We start from the raw sequence: 12,636 nt of genomic DNA, 5'->3' as shown, positions 1-12,636 counted from the left end.
CTTGGGCATAAATGGGATAAATGATAATAATTTAGACCCCGTGGAGTAAATATAGTGTTGTGACGAGAATATACTACACGGGAAATATATGTGATAGGTTCGAGTGTGGAGGGGAGAGAGAGAAAAAGGTGGCGTTCTTTTAAAATGTCTTGAAAAAATGCCGGAAATTTAAATGGCAAGATGACGCAAGTTGATTTAGCATAAAATGTTCATCGTTCAAGCTGTTCAAGTCACAAAACTTTGGCTGAAAAAGACGACTGATACATTTTGACATCAATGGGAGAAGAAAGAAAAAATATATATTGATTTTTACAACACTTAAGTGGTACTGTGCAAACACATACCGAAGACCTTTCTGAAGACCTTTTACCTGAAGACTTTGTGACCCCTCTGGCGACCCCTGGAGTGTGACACACCTGACCTAACCTTTGGCCTCCGCTGACGCGTGACCTGCCACACGCTCCGGGACCACAGGTCACGCGAAGACCTGACCATACATCTTTGTACTGGGTCAAGGTCATTGTATTGTCCTCCTCTGTGAACCCCGCCATTACACCTGTGTCATTTGCACGTCATACGGAGTTTTTCTCCTGCGAATTGTGTTATGTAAAACCAGAAGGGGATTTGATGGTCAAATTGGCTTGTTACATAATTAACAGTGGGTTTAATGGTCGAACAGGCTTGTTAGATCATTAACAGTGGGTTTAATGGTCGAACAGGGTTGTTACATAATTAACAGTGGGTTTAATGGTCGAACAGGGTTGTTAGATAATTAACAGTGGGTTTAATGGTCGAATAGGTTTGTTAAGACAACAGTGGGTTTGATGGTCGAATTGGCTTGTTAGCCTAGCTGTAACGTGTCAGTAGGACTTGCTCAGAGGCCTGCCACTGAACACTAGCTAACACAAGGGGGACACAGAGGAACCTCCCCTCCCTCCCCCCTTTCCCCCTCACCCTTTCCCCCTCCCCTTTTCCCCTTTCCTCCCCCTTTCCCCCTCCCCCTCCCTCCTTCCCTCCCCCTTTCCTACCTCCCCCTTCCCCCTTTCCCCTTCCCTCCCCCCTTTCCCCTTCCCCATCCCCCTTTTCCCCCTCCCTCCCCCCTTTCCCCCTCCCTCCCCCATTTCCCCCCTTCCCCCTTCCCCCTATATAGCCTAGGGAAGGAGTTGTAGGGTGTGTGTGTGTGTGTGTCTCCCCTCCCCCTTGACCCACGTCTCCCCTTCCCCTCCTCCCCCTTCCTTCCTTCCCCCCCCCCCCTCTCTCTCCTCCTACAGGAGAGAGAGAGAGAGAGAGAGAGAGAGAGAGAGAGAGAGAGAGAGAGAGAGAGAGAGAGAGAGAGAGAGAGAGAGAGAGAAGCGAGCTTTGAAGTCAGCCCCGTTCGTGTGTGGAGATCAGAGAGAGAGGCGTGCGTGCAGAAGGCGCTGCTGGGGGACACGAACCCCTCGTTATAGGCCTGATGATGTGGCACCAGCGCCACAACCCGTGGTTATAACCCAGCTCCGTCATCCATGGGCTTCGCCTGTTTCATGCTGGAAGACTAGGGTTGTGGGTGGGGTTGTACTGTGTGTGTTGTGAGTTATACGTTCTCTTTGATTTGGAAGACTTGGGGTCGTAGGTTGTACTGGGGTTATGAGTTGTACGTTCTGTTTGATTTTGAAGCCTTTGGGTTGTGGGTTGTACTGTGTGTGTTGTGAGTTGTACGTTCTCTTTGATTTTGAAGACTTAGGGTTGTGGGTTGTACTGTGTGTGTTGTGAGTTGTACGTTCTCTTTGATTTTGAAGACTTGGGGTTGTGGGTTGTACTGTGTGTGTTGTGAGTTGTACGTTCTCTTTGATTTTGAAGACTTGGGGTTGTGGGTTGTACTGTGTGTGTTGTGAGTTGTGTATATTACAAGGGAGGTTGTGGATCGCAGCTGCTATGTTGTGGCATAGTGACTGACGCATGCGCACGTCCCGGTCTTCAAGTCTTGAGAAGTCCACGGTTCGAATCCCCCGTGATTTGAACCGTGTGAGCGTGGCTAGATTTAGTAATTAACGTTAATTATCATTTATCCATCTATCACCTTAAAAGTCTATCGTGGTCCCGGTGTCTATCGCTGTCTATTGGTGGTCCCGGTGTCTATCGCTGTCTATTGGTGGTCCCGGTGTCTATCGCAGTCTATTGGTGGTCCCGGTGTCTATCGCTGTCTATTGGTGGTCCCGGTGTCTATCGCTGTCTATTGGTGGTCCCGGTGTCTATTGGTGGTCCCGGTGTCTATCGCAGTCTATTGGTGGTCCCGGTGTCTATCGCTGTCTATTGGTGGTCCCGGTGTCTATCGCTGTCTATTGGTGGTCCCGGTGTCTATTGGTGGTCCCGGTGTCTATCGCAGTCTATTGGTGGTCCCGGTGTCTATCGCTGTCTATTGGTGGTCCCGGTGTCTATTGGTGGTCCCGGTGTCTATCGCAGTCTATTGGTGGTCCCGGTGTCTATCGCTGTCTATTGGTGGTCCCGGTGTCTATTGGTGGTCCCGGTGTCTGTTGGTGGTCTCGGTGTCTATCGCAGTCTATTGGTGGTCCCGGTGTCTATCGCTGTCTATTGGTGGTCCCGGTGTCTATCGCTGTCTATTGGTGGTCCCGGTGTCTATCGCTGTCTATTGGTGGTCCCGGTGTCGCTGTCTATTGGTGGTCCCGGTGTCTATCGCTGTCTATTGGTGGTCCCGGTGTCTATTGGTGGTCCCGGTGTCTATTGGTGGTCCCGGTGTCTATTGGTGGTCCCGGTGTCTATCGGTGTCTATTGGTGGTCCCGGTGTCTATTGGTGGTCCCGGTGTCTATCGGTGTCTATTGGTGGTCCCGGTGTCTATCGCTGTCTATTGGTGGTCCCGGTGTCTATCGCTGTCTATTGGTGGTCCCGGTGTCTATCGGTGTCTATTGGTGGTCCCGGTGTCTATTGGTGGTCCCGGTGTCTATTGGTGGTCCCGGTGTCTATCGTGTCTATTGGTGGTTCGGTGTCTATCGGTGTCTATTGGTGGTCCGGTGTCTATCGGTGTCTATCGGTGGTGCTGAATTATTTTTTAAGGTTTCTCAAAGCTGTTAAAAGGTCAGGAATTTGAGGTCATTGACGGTGGAGTGAGGGTCATTAGCCTTGACCTGTGGTTGACCTGGAGCCTTTGACCTGTTTTAACCTGACCTGTGACCCCGTCGGTCTTTGACCCGTGCGTTGACCTGACCCTTGAGCCGTCAGTCGTCGTAACACACCCCCTTCCGTGACCTGACCTCCCGTGCGTGACCCGGTGGTCACCATGAAGATGCCCTGGAGGTTGGTCGACTGGTCGCCCCTGACCTGGTCGCTGGGCCTCCGGCGCGGGCGTCGTCGCACCTCGGACCCGACCTGTGACGACGACCTGCCGGCTCGCTACCTGGGCCAGGCCGAGCGCTACGCCCGCACCCTCCTCCACGCTACCGTACTCCGCTCCAAGGCCAAGCTGGCCGCTGCCAAGTACCGCCTCAGGAGGACCTTCGAGGATGAGCTCGGGCGGGAGGTGGGCGTCTCCTTCGCCCTCGACGCGGTGAAGATCGCTGGGGAGTTCGACGTGGAGGAGGGCGTCCCTTCGTCAGGAGGGTCCTCGGGCGTCCCTTCGTCAGGAGGGTCCTCGAGCGTTCCTTCGTCAGGAGGGTCCTCGAGCGTCCCTTCGTCAGGAGGGTCCTCGAGCGTCCCTTCGTCAGGAGGGTCCTCGGGCGTCCCTTCGTCAGGAGGGTCCTCGGGCGTCCCTTCGTCAGGAGGGTCCTCGGGCGTCCCTTCGTCAGGAGGGTCCTCGGGCGTCCCTTCGTCAGGAGGGTCCTCGTGCGTCCCTTCGTCAGGAGGGTCCTCGGCGTCCCTTCGTCAGGAGGGTCCTCGGGCGTCCCTTCGTCAGGAGGGTCCTCGGGGTCCCTTCGTCAGAGGGTCCTCGGGCGTCCCTTCGTCAGGAGGGTCCTCGAGCGTTCCTTCGTCAGGAGGGTCCTCGAGCGTCCCTTCGTCAGGAGGGTCCTCGAGCGTCCCTTCGTCAGGAGGGTCCTCGGGCGTCCCTTCGTCAGGAGGGTCCTCGGGCGTCCCTTCGTCAGGAGGGTCCTCGGGCGTCCCTTCGTCAGGAGGTCCTCGGGCGTCCCTTCGTCAGGAGGGTCCTCGTGAGTCCCTTCGTCAGGAGGGTCCTCGTGCGTCCCTTCGTCAGGAGGGTCCTCGTGCGTCCCTTCGTCAGGAGGGTCCCCGAGGGGCCGGTCCCTTCGTCAGAAGGTCCTCGGGCGTCCCTTCGTCAGGAGGGTCCTCGTGCGTCCCTTCGTCAGGAGGGTCCTCGTGCGTCCCTTCGTCAGGAGGGTCCTCGTGCGTCCCTTCGTCAGGAGGGTCCTCGGGCGTCCCTTCGTCAGGAGGGTCCTCGGGCGTCCCTTCGTCAAGAAGGTCCTCGAGCGTCCCTTCGTCAGGAGGGTCCTCGAGCGTCCCTTCGTCAGGAGGGTCCTCGTGCGTCCCTTCGTCAGGAGGGTCCTCGGGCGTCCCTTCGTCAAGAAGATCCTCGGGCGTCCCTTCGTCAGGAGGGTCCTCGGGCGTCCCTTCGTCAGGAGGGTCCTCGAGCGTCCCTTCGTCAGGAAGGTCCTCGGGCGTCCCTTCGTCAGGAGGGTCCTCGTGCGTCCCTTCGTCAGGAGGGTCCTCGAGCGTCCCTTCGTCAGGAGGGTCCTCGGGCGTCCCTTCGTCAGGAGGGTCCTCGGGCGTCCCTTCGTCAGGAGGGTCCTCGGACGCCGCCCTTCGATCCATGAGGCTCCTCCTCAAGTCCCTCGGGCAGGTTGACGACCCTCTGCTACGACTGGTGGGCGTGGATGACCTCCCTCCTGACGGGGGGCACGTAGACGTCGCACACGGGCACGCCTCGGCCAGGGGCTTGCCCCAGCCCCTGCAGGAGGACCCGTTGTCTCCCAACGTAAGGTCGCGCTCGGCCGCTCTGTCCCCCTCGACCTTGCTGGACAGGGGCAGTGTGGTGTTTGACGGTGGAGGCGGGAGGAACGCCCGCCATCTTGAGTTTCACCTCACAACCCTCACGAGGAGGAAGGCGAGGTCATCTTGACCCCTCCTCCACGCCTCTAGGGGGGTCAGAGGTCACGACCCCGCCGTCTCTAGAGCTGGGGTCAGAGACCGTGACCTCTGTGTTCGTAGAGGTGGTGTATGAGGTCGTGGCCCCAGTGTTTCTGGAGGTAGAGTCAGAGGTCATGACCCCAATATGTCTGGAGGTAGAGCCAGAGGTCATGACTCCAATATGTCTGGAGGTAGAGCGAGAGGTCGTGACCCCAGTATGTCTGGAGGTAGAGCCAGAGGTCGTGACCCCAATATGTCTGGAGATGGAGCCAGAGGTCATGACCCCAATATGTCTGGAGGTAGAGCCAGAGGTCGTGACCCCACTATGTCTGGAGGTAGAGCCAGAGGTCGTGACCCCAATATGTCTGGAGGTAGAGCCAGAGGTCGTGACCCCAATATGTCTGGAGGTAGAGCCAGAGGTCGTGACCCCACTATGTCTGGAGGTAGAGCCAGAGGTCGTGACCCCAATATGTCTGGAGATTGGGCCAGAGGTCATGACCCCAATATGTCTGGAGGTAGAGCCAGAGGTCGTGATCCCAATATGTCTGGAGGTAGAGCCAGAGGTCGTGATCCCACTATGTCTGGAGGTAGAGCCAGAGGTCGTAACCCCAATATGTCTGGAGGTAGAGCCAGAAGTCGTGACCCCATTATGTCTGGAGGTAGAGCCAGAGGTCATGACCCCAATATGTCTGGAGGTAGAGCCAGAGGTTATGACCCCAATATGTGTGGAGTTAGAGCCAGAGGTCATGACCCCAATATGTCTGGAGGTAGAGCCAGAGGTTATGACCCCAATATGTGTGGAGGTAGAGCCAGAGGTCGTAACCCCAATATGTCTGGAGGTAGAGCCAGAGGTCGTGACCCCAATATGTCTGGAGGTAGAGCCAGAGGTCGTGACCCCAATATGTCTGGAGATGGGGCCAGAGGTCATAACCCCAATATGTCTGGAGGTAGAGCCAGAGGTCGTGACCCCAATATGTCTGGAGGTAGAGCCAGAGGTCATGACCCCAATATGTGTGGAGGTAGAGCCAGAGGTCGTGACCCCAATATGTGTGGAGGTAGAGCCAGAGGACATGACCCCAATATGTGTGGAGGTAGAGCCAGAGGTTATGACCCCAATATGTGTGGAGGTAGAGCCAGAGGGCATGACCCCAATATGTCTGGAGGTAGAGCCAGAGGTTGTGACCCCAATATGTCTGGAGGTAGAGCCAGAGGTCGTAACCCCAATATGTCTGGAGGTAGAGCCAGAGGTCATGACCCCAATATCTGTAGAGATAGAGCCAGAGGTCGTGACCCCAATATGTCTGGAGATCAAGCCAGGGATTGTGACCCCAATATGTCTGGAGGTCGAGCCAGAGGTCGTGACCCCAATATATCTGAAGGTAGAGCCAGAGGTCGTAACCCCAATATCTCTGGATGTAGAGCCAGAGGTCATGTTGCCAAAGTCTCCCATGAAAATGAGGTCAGAAATCATGACCTCGCTATTTCCCCCGAGACTGGGGTCACGGGTCATGACCCCAGAGTTTGTGAGAGCAGGGCTGGAAATGGCACGAAAGCAACCCTCCTCCTCATCAGGATGTCTCCACCACCACTTGGAGGTCTTCGAGTCCTCGAGGAAGAAGGATTCCTTCGTCCGATCCTACCTCAAGTTCCTCCGCAGTCCATGTAAGACGAAGGATCGTCAGGAGGTCCTGATGCCTTCTTCAGCATCCCCATGGAAGCCCCACCCATCACCAGATGCAGCCCCGGAGGAGAGGGAGACTTCATTTACCATCAAATCACCAATTAGGCTTCTCCAACTGTCGCCCAAGAGGGGAAAAAGTGAAAAGAGACCCATCAACTCCCCGTCAAAATCGAGGTTCAAGCCCCACCCAACTTCCCCGAAGAAAATGGGATGTGGGGAGGAGGGGGAGATGTTTCTGGACGGAACGGCCCCTGGGCTAGATGTTCCTCCTCTTCCTTGTCCCCCCAGCAAGCGAGGGGGTGTGTTCAGGCCCCCCGTCAAGGAAGCTTGGGGATGTGCCAACTACTGCAAAGACAAGAGGTGAGTGATTGGTGAAGAATTGGCTTCGTGGGTCGTATCTTTTGTGTCCCGCCACCTCCATCTTGATTCCATTTTCTATACATTTAGGTAGTTATGCCAGCCTTATAAACAGGGTACATTCTGACCCTTATTAACCACTGCCGTACGACTTTAGGTATAATGACCTATATCACGTGACCTTTAAGAATCAGGTCAAAATAGCCATACCTCTTCTTTGTAGCTACATATTTTGTTTTGTTACATAATAATTATCTCTTATTATTGTTCAGTTTCTACTAATATATCATCTGAACAGAAAAAAAAAGTTTAATAGGAATTAGGAAAAATATTGTAATAGTCATTTAACGTGATTTCATAATGGATAAGATTAATGTAATCGGGTTTTATAATGGATAAGATTAATTTGAACTGGATTTTATAATGGATAAGATTAATTTTAACTGGATTTTATAACGGACAAGATGAAATTTAACCAGATTTTATAACGGATAAGGTGTTAGGTCAAAAGATCAAAGGACAAAATGAATGGCTGTAATGTATTCAAATGATTCCCTTCAGTCACTTCTGGTGTGCATGAATTTGTTCCCCTTCCATCGTTCATCACTTCACATTCTCCCCAGACACTTGGACGCCTTCGAGTTTTACCGTGCCGAGGACGAGCGAGAATGGGCCCGCAGGTTCGAGGAGGTGCACGTGGACACCAAGAGTGCCACCTCCATGTTCAAACTCCTGCAGAGCAAACTCCAGTACTCCGCTGCCTACCCTCACTTCCTGAGCCTTCTACATCACCTTCTGCTGCTGCCCAGTGAGTGCCACCAGCTACCACTGCTTCCTAAGACAGGTCGTGGTCACAAGGCAGAGAGCTATCTTGCTTTTCTTTCACATGGTTTTGTATCTCATATTTTTTTTTTGTTACAGTTACCCAACACTTTGTTAAAGAGAGGTCATTGCATGATAGACATCTCTTTAAAGAAAGTTGGATACGATTATTTCTTTTATAAACGTCCATTTTCTGTGCATCAGAAAAGCTTTGTAGCATTTTCAGTTCATGTAACATAATACTTGACCAGGGTTGACAACTTTCTGTAAGTCTATGACAAATACAATTTCCTAACACATGTCATATCCACCTTGTGTAGAATAGGTTAAACACAGTCTAAAACAGCAAAGGATATTGGCCTTACAGGACCAGAGTTCTGAAAGGCAATGGCCCTTTTTGCATGATTTTCGGATGTCAGTTTTTCTTTGCTTAAGTGAAACCAAATGCAACCACCTTTCACTCTGTTTCAAGAAGGCCTGTTTGTCTTAAACAAACCATCCACCTTAATCTGGCCATATTGTACAAATATTGCTGAGAGACGCAAGCAATTCTACAGCCAGTTTGTCAAGTGCTCAGAAGTGTAGAATATCAGACTTTATATTGTTCCACATATACATATGACATTCTTTTTTTTTTTATTGTTTGAATTATCTTTTATTGTAATAAAGTATTTCCATATTTCTAAAGCTCTGTGATTTGGTAATGATGTAGTGTTGTGATATAGCATGAGAGAGGTATGGAAAAATTTTGCATAGTATGATATCGCACAATATTGTGACATCCATTTCCATGTTAATAAAGGGTTAGGGACCATGGACCAAAAGAGAATTTACTTTTTACTGACAGGATTACCTTCTTCTTCACCTGCTCTTGAATTTTGATGGCTTTATTTTTATGATTTGCCTGGGTATTAGAAACACTCGTCCTTCTTACAACCAGATTTTTGGGGCATTGTCCCTCTTTACACATGCCAGCGTCCTTAGATACATTGCCATCTTTAAATTCGATGGCTGAGAAAAGGCTTTTATGATTTCTTTACTTTTCTTCTTTGTGGTGGAGATTCTGTTACTCTCATTGCAAATAACTGCTGAAATGCTAAACCCATGCTCAAGCGTGTTGAGTATTATGAACAGGCTCACTTGTAGTAATAGCACTTGCCAGATGCATAGGAATAGTAGTAACTGGTTCAGGTGGGCAGATGTGTAGAAATGCACGAGTAACAAATGATGTTTCCATATTCTTTGAATGTTAGCAGAGAATTGGCATAGTGGTTAGCTTGGCGTGTGCAGCATCACACCCTGTGGTGCACAGCCAGCTGGGCTCATGTTGTATTGCAACGGCTCGATATATAGAAAATTGGGAGTAATTTCTGTGCTTGCACTATATCAAATCGTGCTCTTTCATGACACTACTAAGCATTTGTATCAACCAGGACTTACTCTTGCACTCTCCTCTTTCACTACGGACTCTTCTGTTGTTTGTGTTAAGGCTTTCTTTCTTGCCTCTATTGTTTCTTTTATTTCTTGAATACTTGTGTGGCATGTTCGTGTCATTTCCTCATCCTCCTTCAAATGCTAGACTGCTAACGTGACCCCCATTCCTTTCTCTCTCCAATAGCTGACATAGGAGCGCCCGACCACTGGATCCTGTTTGACCGCATCCTTCAGCAGCTCCTGACCCAGAGTGAGGATGGCCAGGACCATGAAGTCGCCCTTCTCGACATAAATGTCAACAGCATTGTAAAACTGTGAGCCATTTTTTCTCTATGCTGATAAGTAGCCCTTTTCTCAAGTTGCAGTACTCTTGTCTTCGGAACTCCAAGAGGTTGTTTGACAACTTTTAATTGCACATTTCAAAAGAAGTAAAATATAGGTGTAAGCGCAAAGGTTTGCATATTAGAGTTATGTATGGAGAGATTATTTCATCATAAGTTTCTTTAGAGAATTTATCTTGACATTTATTGAAGAGGTTAAGTTACATCAGAAGCTAAGCTTGTTTAATTTTTGTAAGAAAGTTAAGCATTTGTTACAGATTTCCTCTTGAGATGTGGTTTTTCATCATTTAGTGATTATTTTGAGGCCCTTTAAGGAATTTTTTGCTTTTGTTATGAGTAGAGGTTATTGTAATCAGATAATAGCATTCATTACGTGATGCTGATTTGTCTTTAGGTTATGAGAATAGCAATGCTGTATTATTTGTATAATCTTTTGGGCCTAAGAGAAATACTAACTGCTTCAATTGTTTTCTTCCTCTCAGCATTGCTAATGAACGAGAGTTAACAGAAAGCAGAAGGAAAATAACAAAATTGGAAGCCGATTTTGCTGATGTTGTCACAGATCTGAACAGGAAAGAGCAGGAGCTATTTTCTGTGAGCCAAGAGAAGGTAAGACATCGTTGGTAGAAGTATTGGTTGCTGGTGGTGTTGTAACTTCATATTAGTTACTGTGTGTGCAAAAGTACAGATGAAACTCAAAATCAAAGTGGCCTGTGACTATATAGTCTGTATGATTATCTGAAAGGTGGTGTAACTAGGTGAGGGTGATGCTACAAGGTGTAAAATGGATTATGAAAGTAATGCTGAAGTAGAATTATATACTGAATAAGAGTGAAGTGTTGTATTCAAGTCAAATTTACTGAAGTTTTTATGCCACATGCATAGCATTATGCTTCATGTCAAATGGTAACCAATTTAATGTAGAAAATTTGTCTGATATGCTATTTCTGTAAAGTATTGAGTGATTATGAAATATGGTATTTTTCTTACATTGGTTTTTCCCAAAACGTCAGTTTATCATTATGCACCACCCAGTGAGATTGTTATTTACTCATATTTCATTATACATCCATGCTTATAAATTAGTTTTTGTGATATTGTTATTTACTTACAGTTCTTTATTCATCTGTCCGTATCATGAATTTGTTCTGTATACAGTTGGTCCACTTTTTGATGTTTCGGATATGATTATAAAAGTATAAATCTTTTTTATAATGCCTCTCTTCTTACCGTCAAGCACTGTATCCATCAATTTCCAGGAGGAATTGTCTCAGACACTAGGCCAGGTGCGAGAACAGCTAGAGGCAGAAGTCCGGACAAGTGGTGAAATCCAGCAGAGAAATGCTGATTTGGATTCCCGTGTTCAGTCTCTCACCCGCCAGATTCAGCAGTTGGCTGCTGGTTCCATATCAGATGATGTTAAGGCTACCATCGTTGGTGCTAAGGTGGGAGTTGTAATTGATAAATAATTTTTTTATTTTTTTTATTTTTTGCTTTGTCGCTGTCTCCCGCGTTTGCGAGGTAGCTCAAGGAAACAGACCAAAGAAATGGCCCAACCCACCCCCATACACAATGTATATACATACACGTCCACACATGCAAATATACGTACCTATACATCTCATTGTACACATATATATACACACACAGACACATACATATATACCCATGCACACAATTCACACTGTGTGCCTTTATTCATTCCCATCGCCACCTCGCCACAAATGGAATATCATCCCCCTCCCCCCTCATGCGTGCAAGGTATCACTAGGAAAAGACAACAAAGGCCACATTCGTTCACACTCAGTCTCTAGCTGTCATGCAATAATGCCCGAAACCACAGCTCCCTTTCCACATCCAGGCCCCACACAACTTTCCATGGTTTACCCAGACGCTTCACATGCCCTGATTCAATCCACTGACAGCACATCAACCCCGGTATACCACATCGATCCAATTCACTCTATTCCTTGCCCTCCTTTCACCCTCCTGCATATTCAGGCCCCGATCACACAAAATCTTTTTCACTCCATCTTTCCACCTCCAATTTGGTCTCCCACTTCTCCTCGTTCCCTCCACCTCCGACACATATATCCTCTTGGTCAATCTTTCCTCACTCATTCTCTCCATGTGCCCAAACCATTTCAAAACACCCTCTTCTGCTCTCTCAACCACGCTCTTTTTATTTCCACACATCTCTCTTACCCTTACATTACTTACTCAATCAAACCACCTCACACCACACATTGTCCTCAAACATCTCATTTCCAGCACATCCACCCTCCTGCGCACAACTCTATCCATAGCCCACGCCTCGCAACCATACAACATTGTTGGAACCACTATTCCTTCAAACATACCCATTTTTGCTTTCCGAGATAATGTTCTCGACTTCCACACATTCTTCAAGGCTCCCAGGATTTTCGCCCCCTCCCCCACCCTTTGATTCACTTCTGCTTCCATGGTTCCATCCGCTGCCAGATCCACTCCCAGATATCTAAAACACTTTACTTCCTCCAGTTTTTCTCCATTCAAACTTACCTCCCAATTGACTTGACCCTCAACCCTACTGTACCTAATAACCTTGCTCTTATTCACATTTACTCTTAACTTTCTTCTTTCACACACTTTACCAAACTCAGTCACCAGCTTCTGCAGTTTCTCACATGGTAAATAAGTCAGTACATATTTAAAACAGTTGATAATGATTTAGGATACTTAAGCAGTTAAAACTTAAGTGATGATTTGAACTGCTTAATTGGCAGAGTTTAAGCTTGGAAACTTTATTGAATGAAAGTTTTGATGGGGATATATGAACTGATGTCCATTCTCATGTGTGATACAAAACCATTGGTCATGTCATAAAGTGCTTTTGTTTCTTCTGTGATTTGGGATGGATTAAATGCAAACAGCTTTGTGACTCATTCTCG

General features: G+C 48.7%; 1 protein-coding gene across 1 annotated transcript in view; it reads left to right on the top strand.

Annotated features, from left to right (window-relative positions):
• The window catches only part of DAAM (disheveled-associated activator of morphogenesis-like protein), a 113,171-nt gene that overhangs the window by 77,709 nt on the left and 22,826 nt on the right, over nt 1-12,636 (top strand). The window contains 4 exon segments of the mRNA XM_071688108.1: nt 7,733-7,917; nt 9,550-9,679; nt 10,189-10,315; nt 10,966-11,160. Of these exon segments, the coding sequence (XP_071544209.1) occupies nt 7,733-7,917; nt 9,550-9,679; nt 10,189-10,315; nt 10,966-11,160 (637 nt within the window).

This window comes from Panulirus ornatus, chromosome 45, assembly GCF_036320965.1.
Source record: "Panulirus ornatus isolate Po-2019 chromosome 45, ASM3632096v1, whole genome shotgun sequence".
Classification (NCBI taxonomy): domain Eukaryota; kingdom Metazoa; phylum Arthropoda; class Malacostraca; order Decapoda; family Palinuridae; genus Panulirus; species Panulirus ornatus.
Note: the sequence above shows the minus strand (reverse complement) of the source record. Positions and strands in the feature narration are given on the sequence as shown.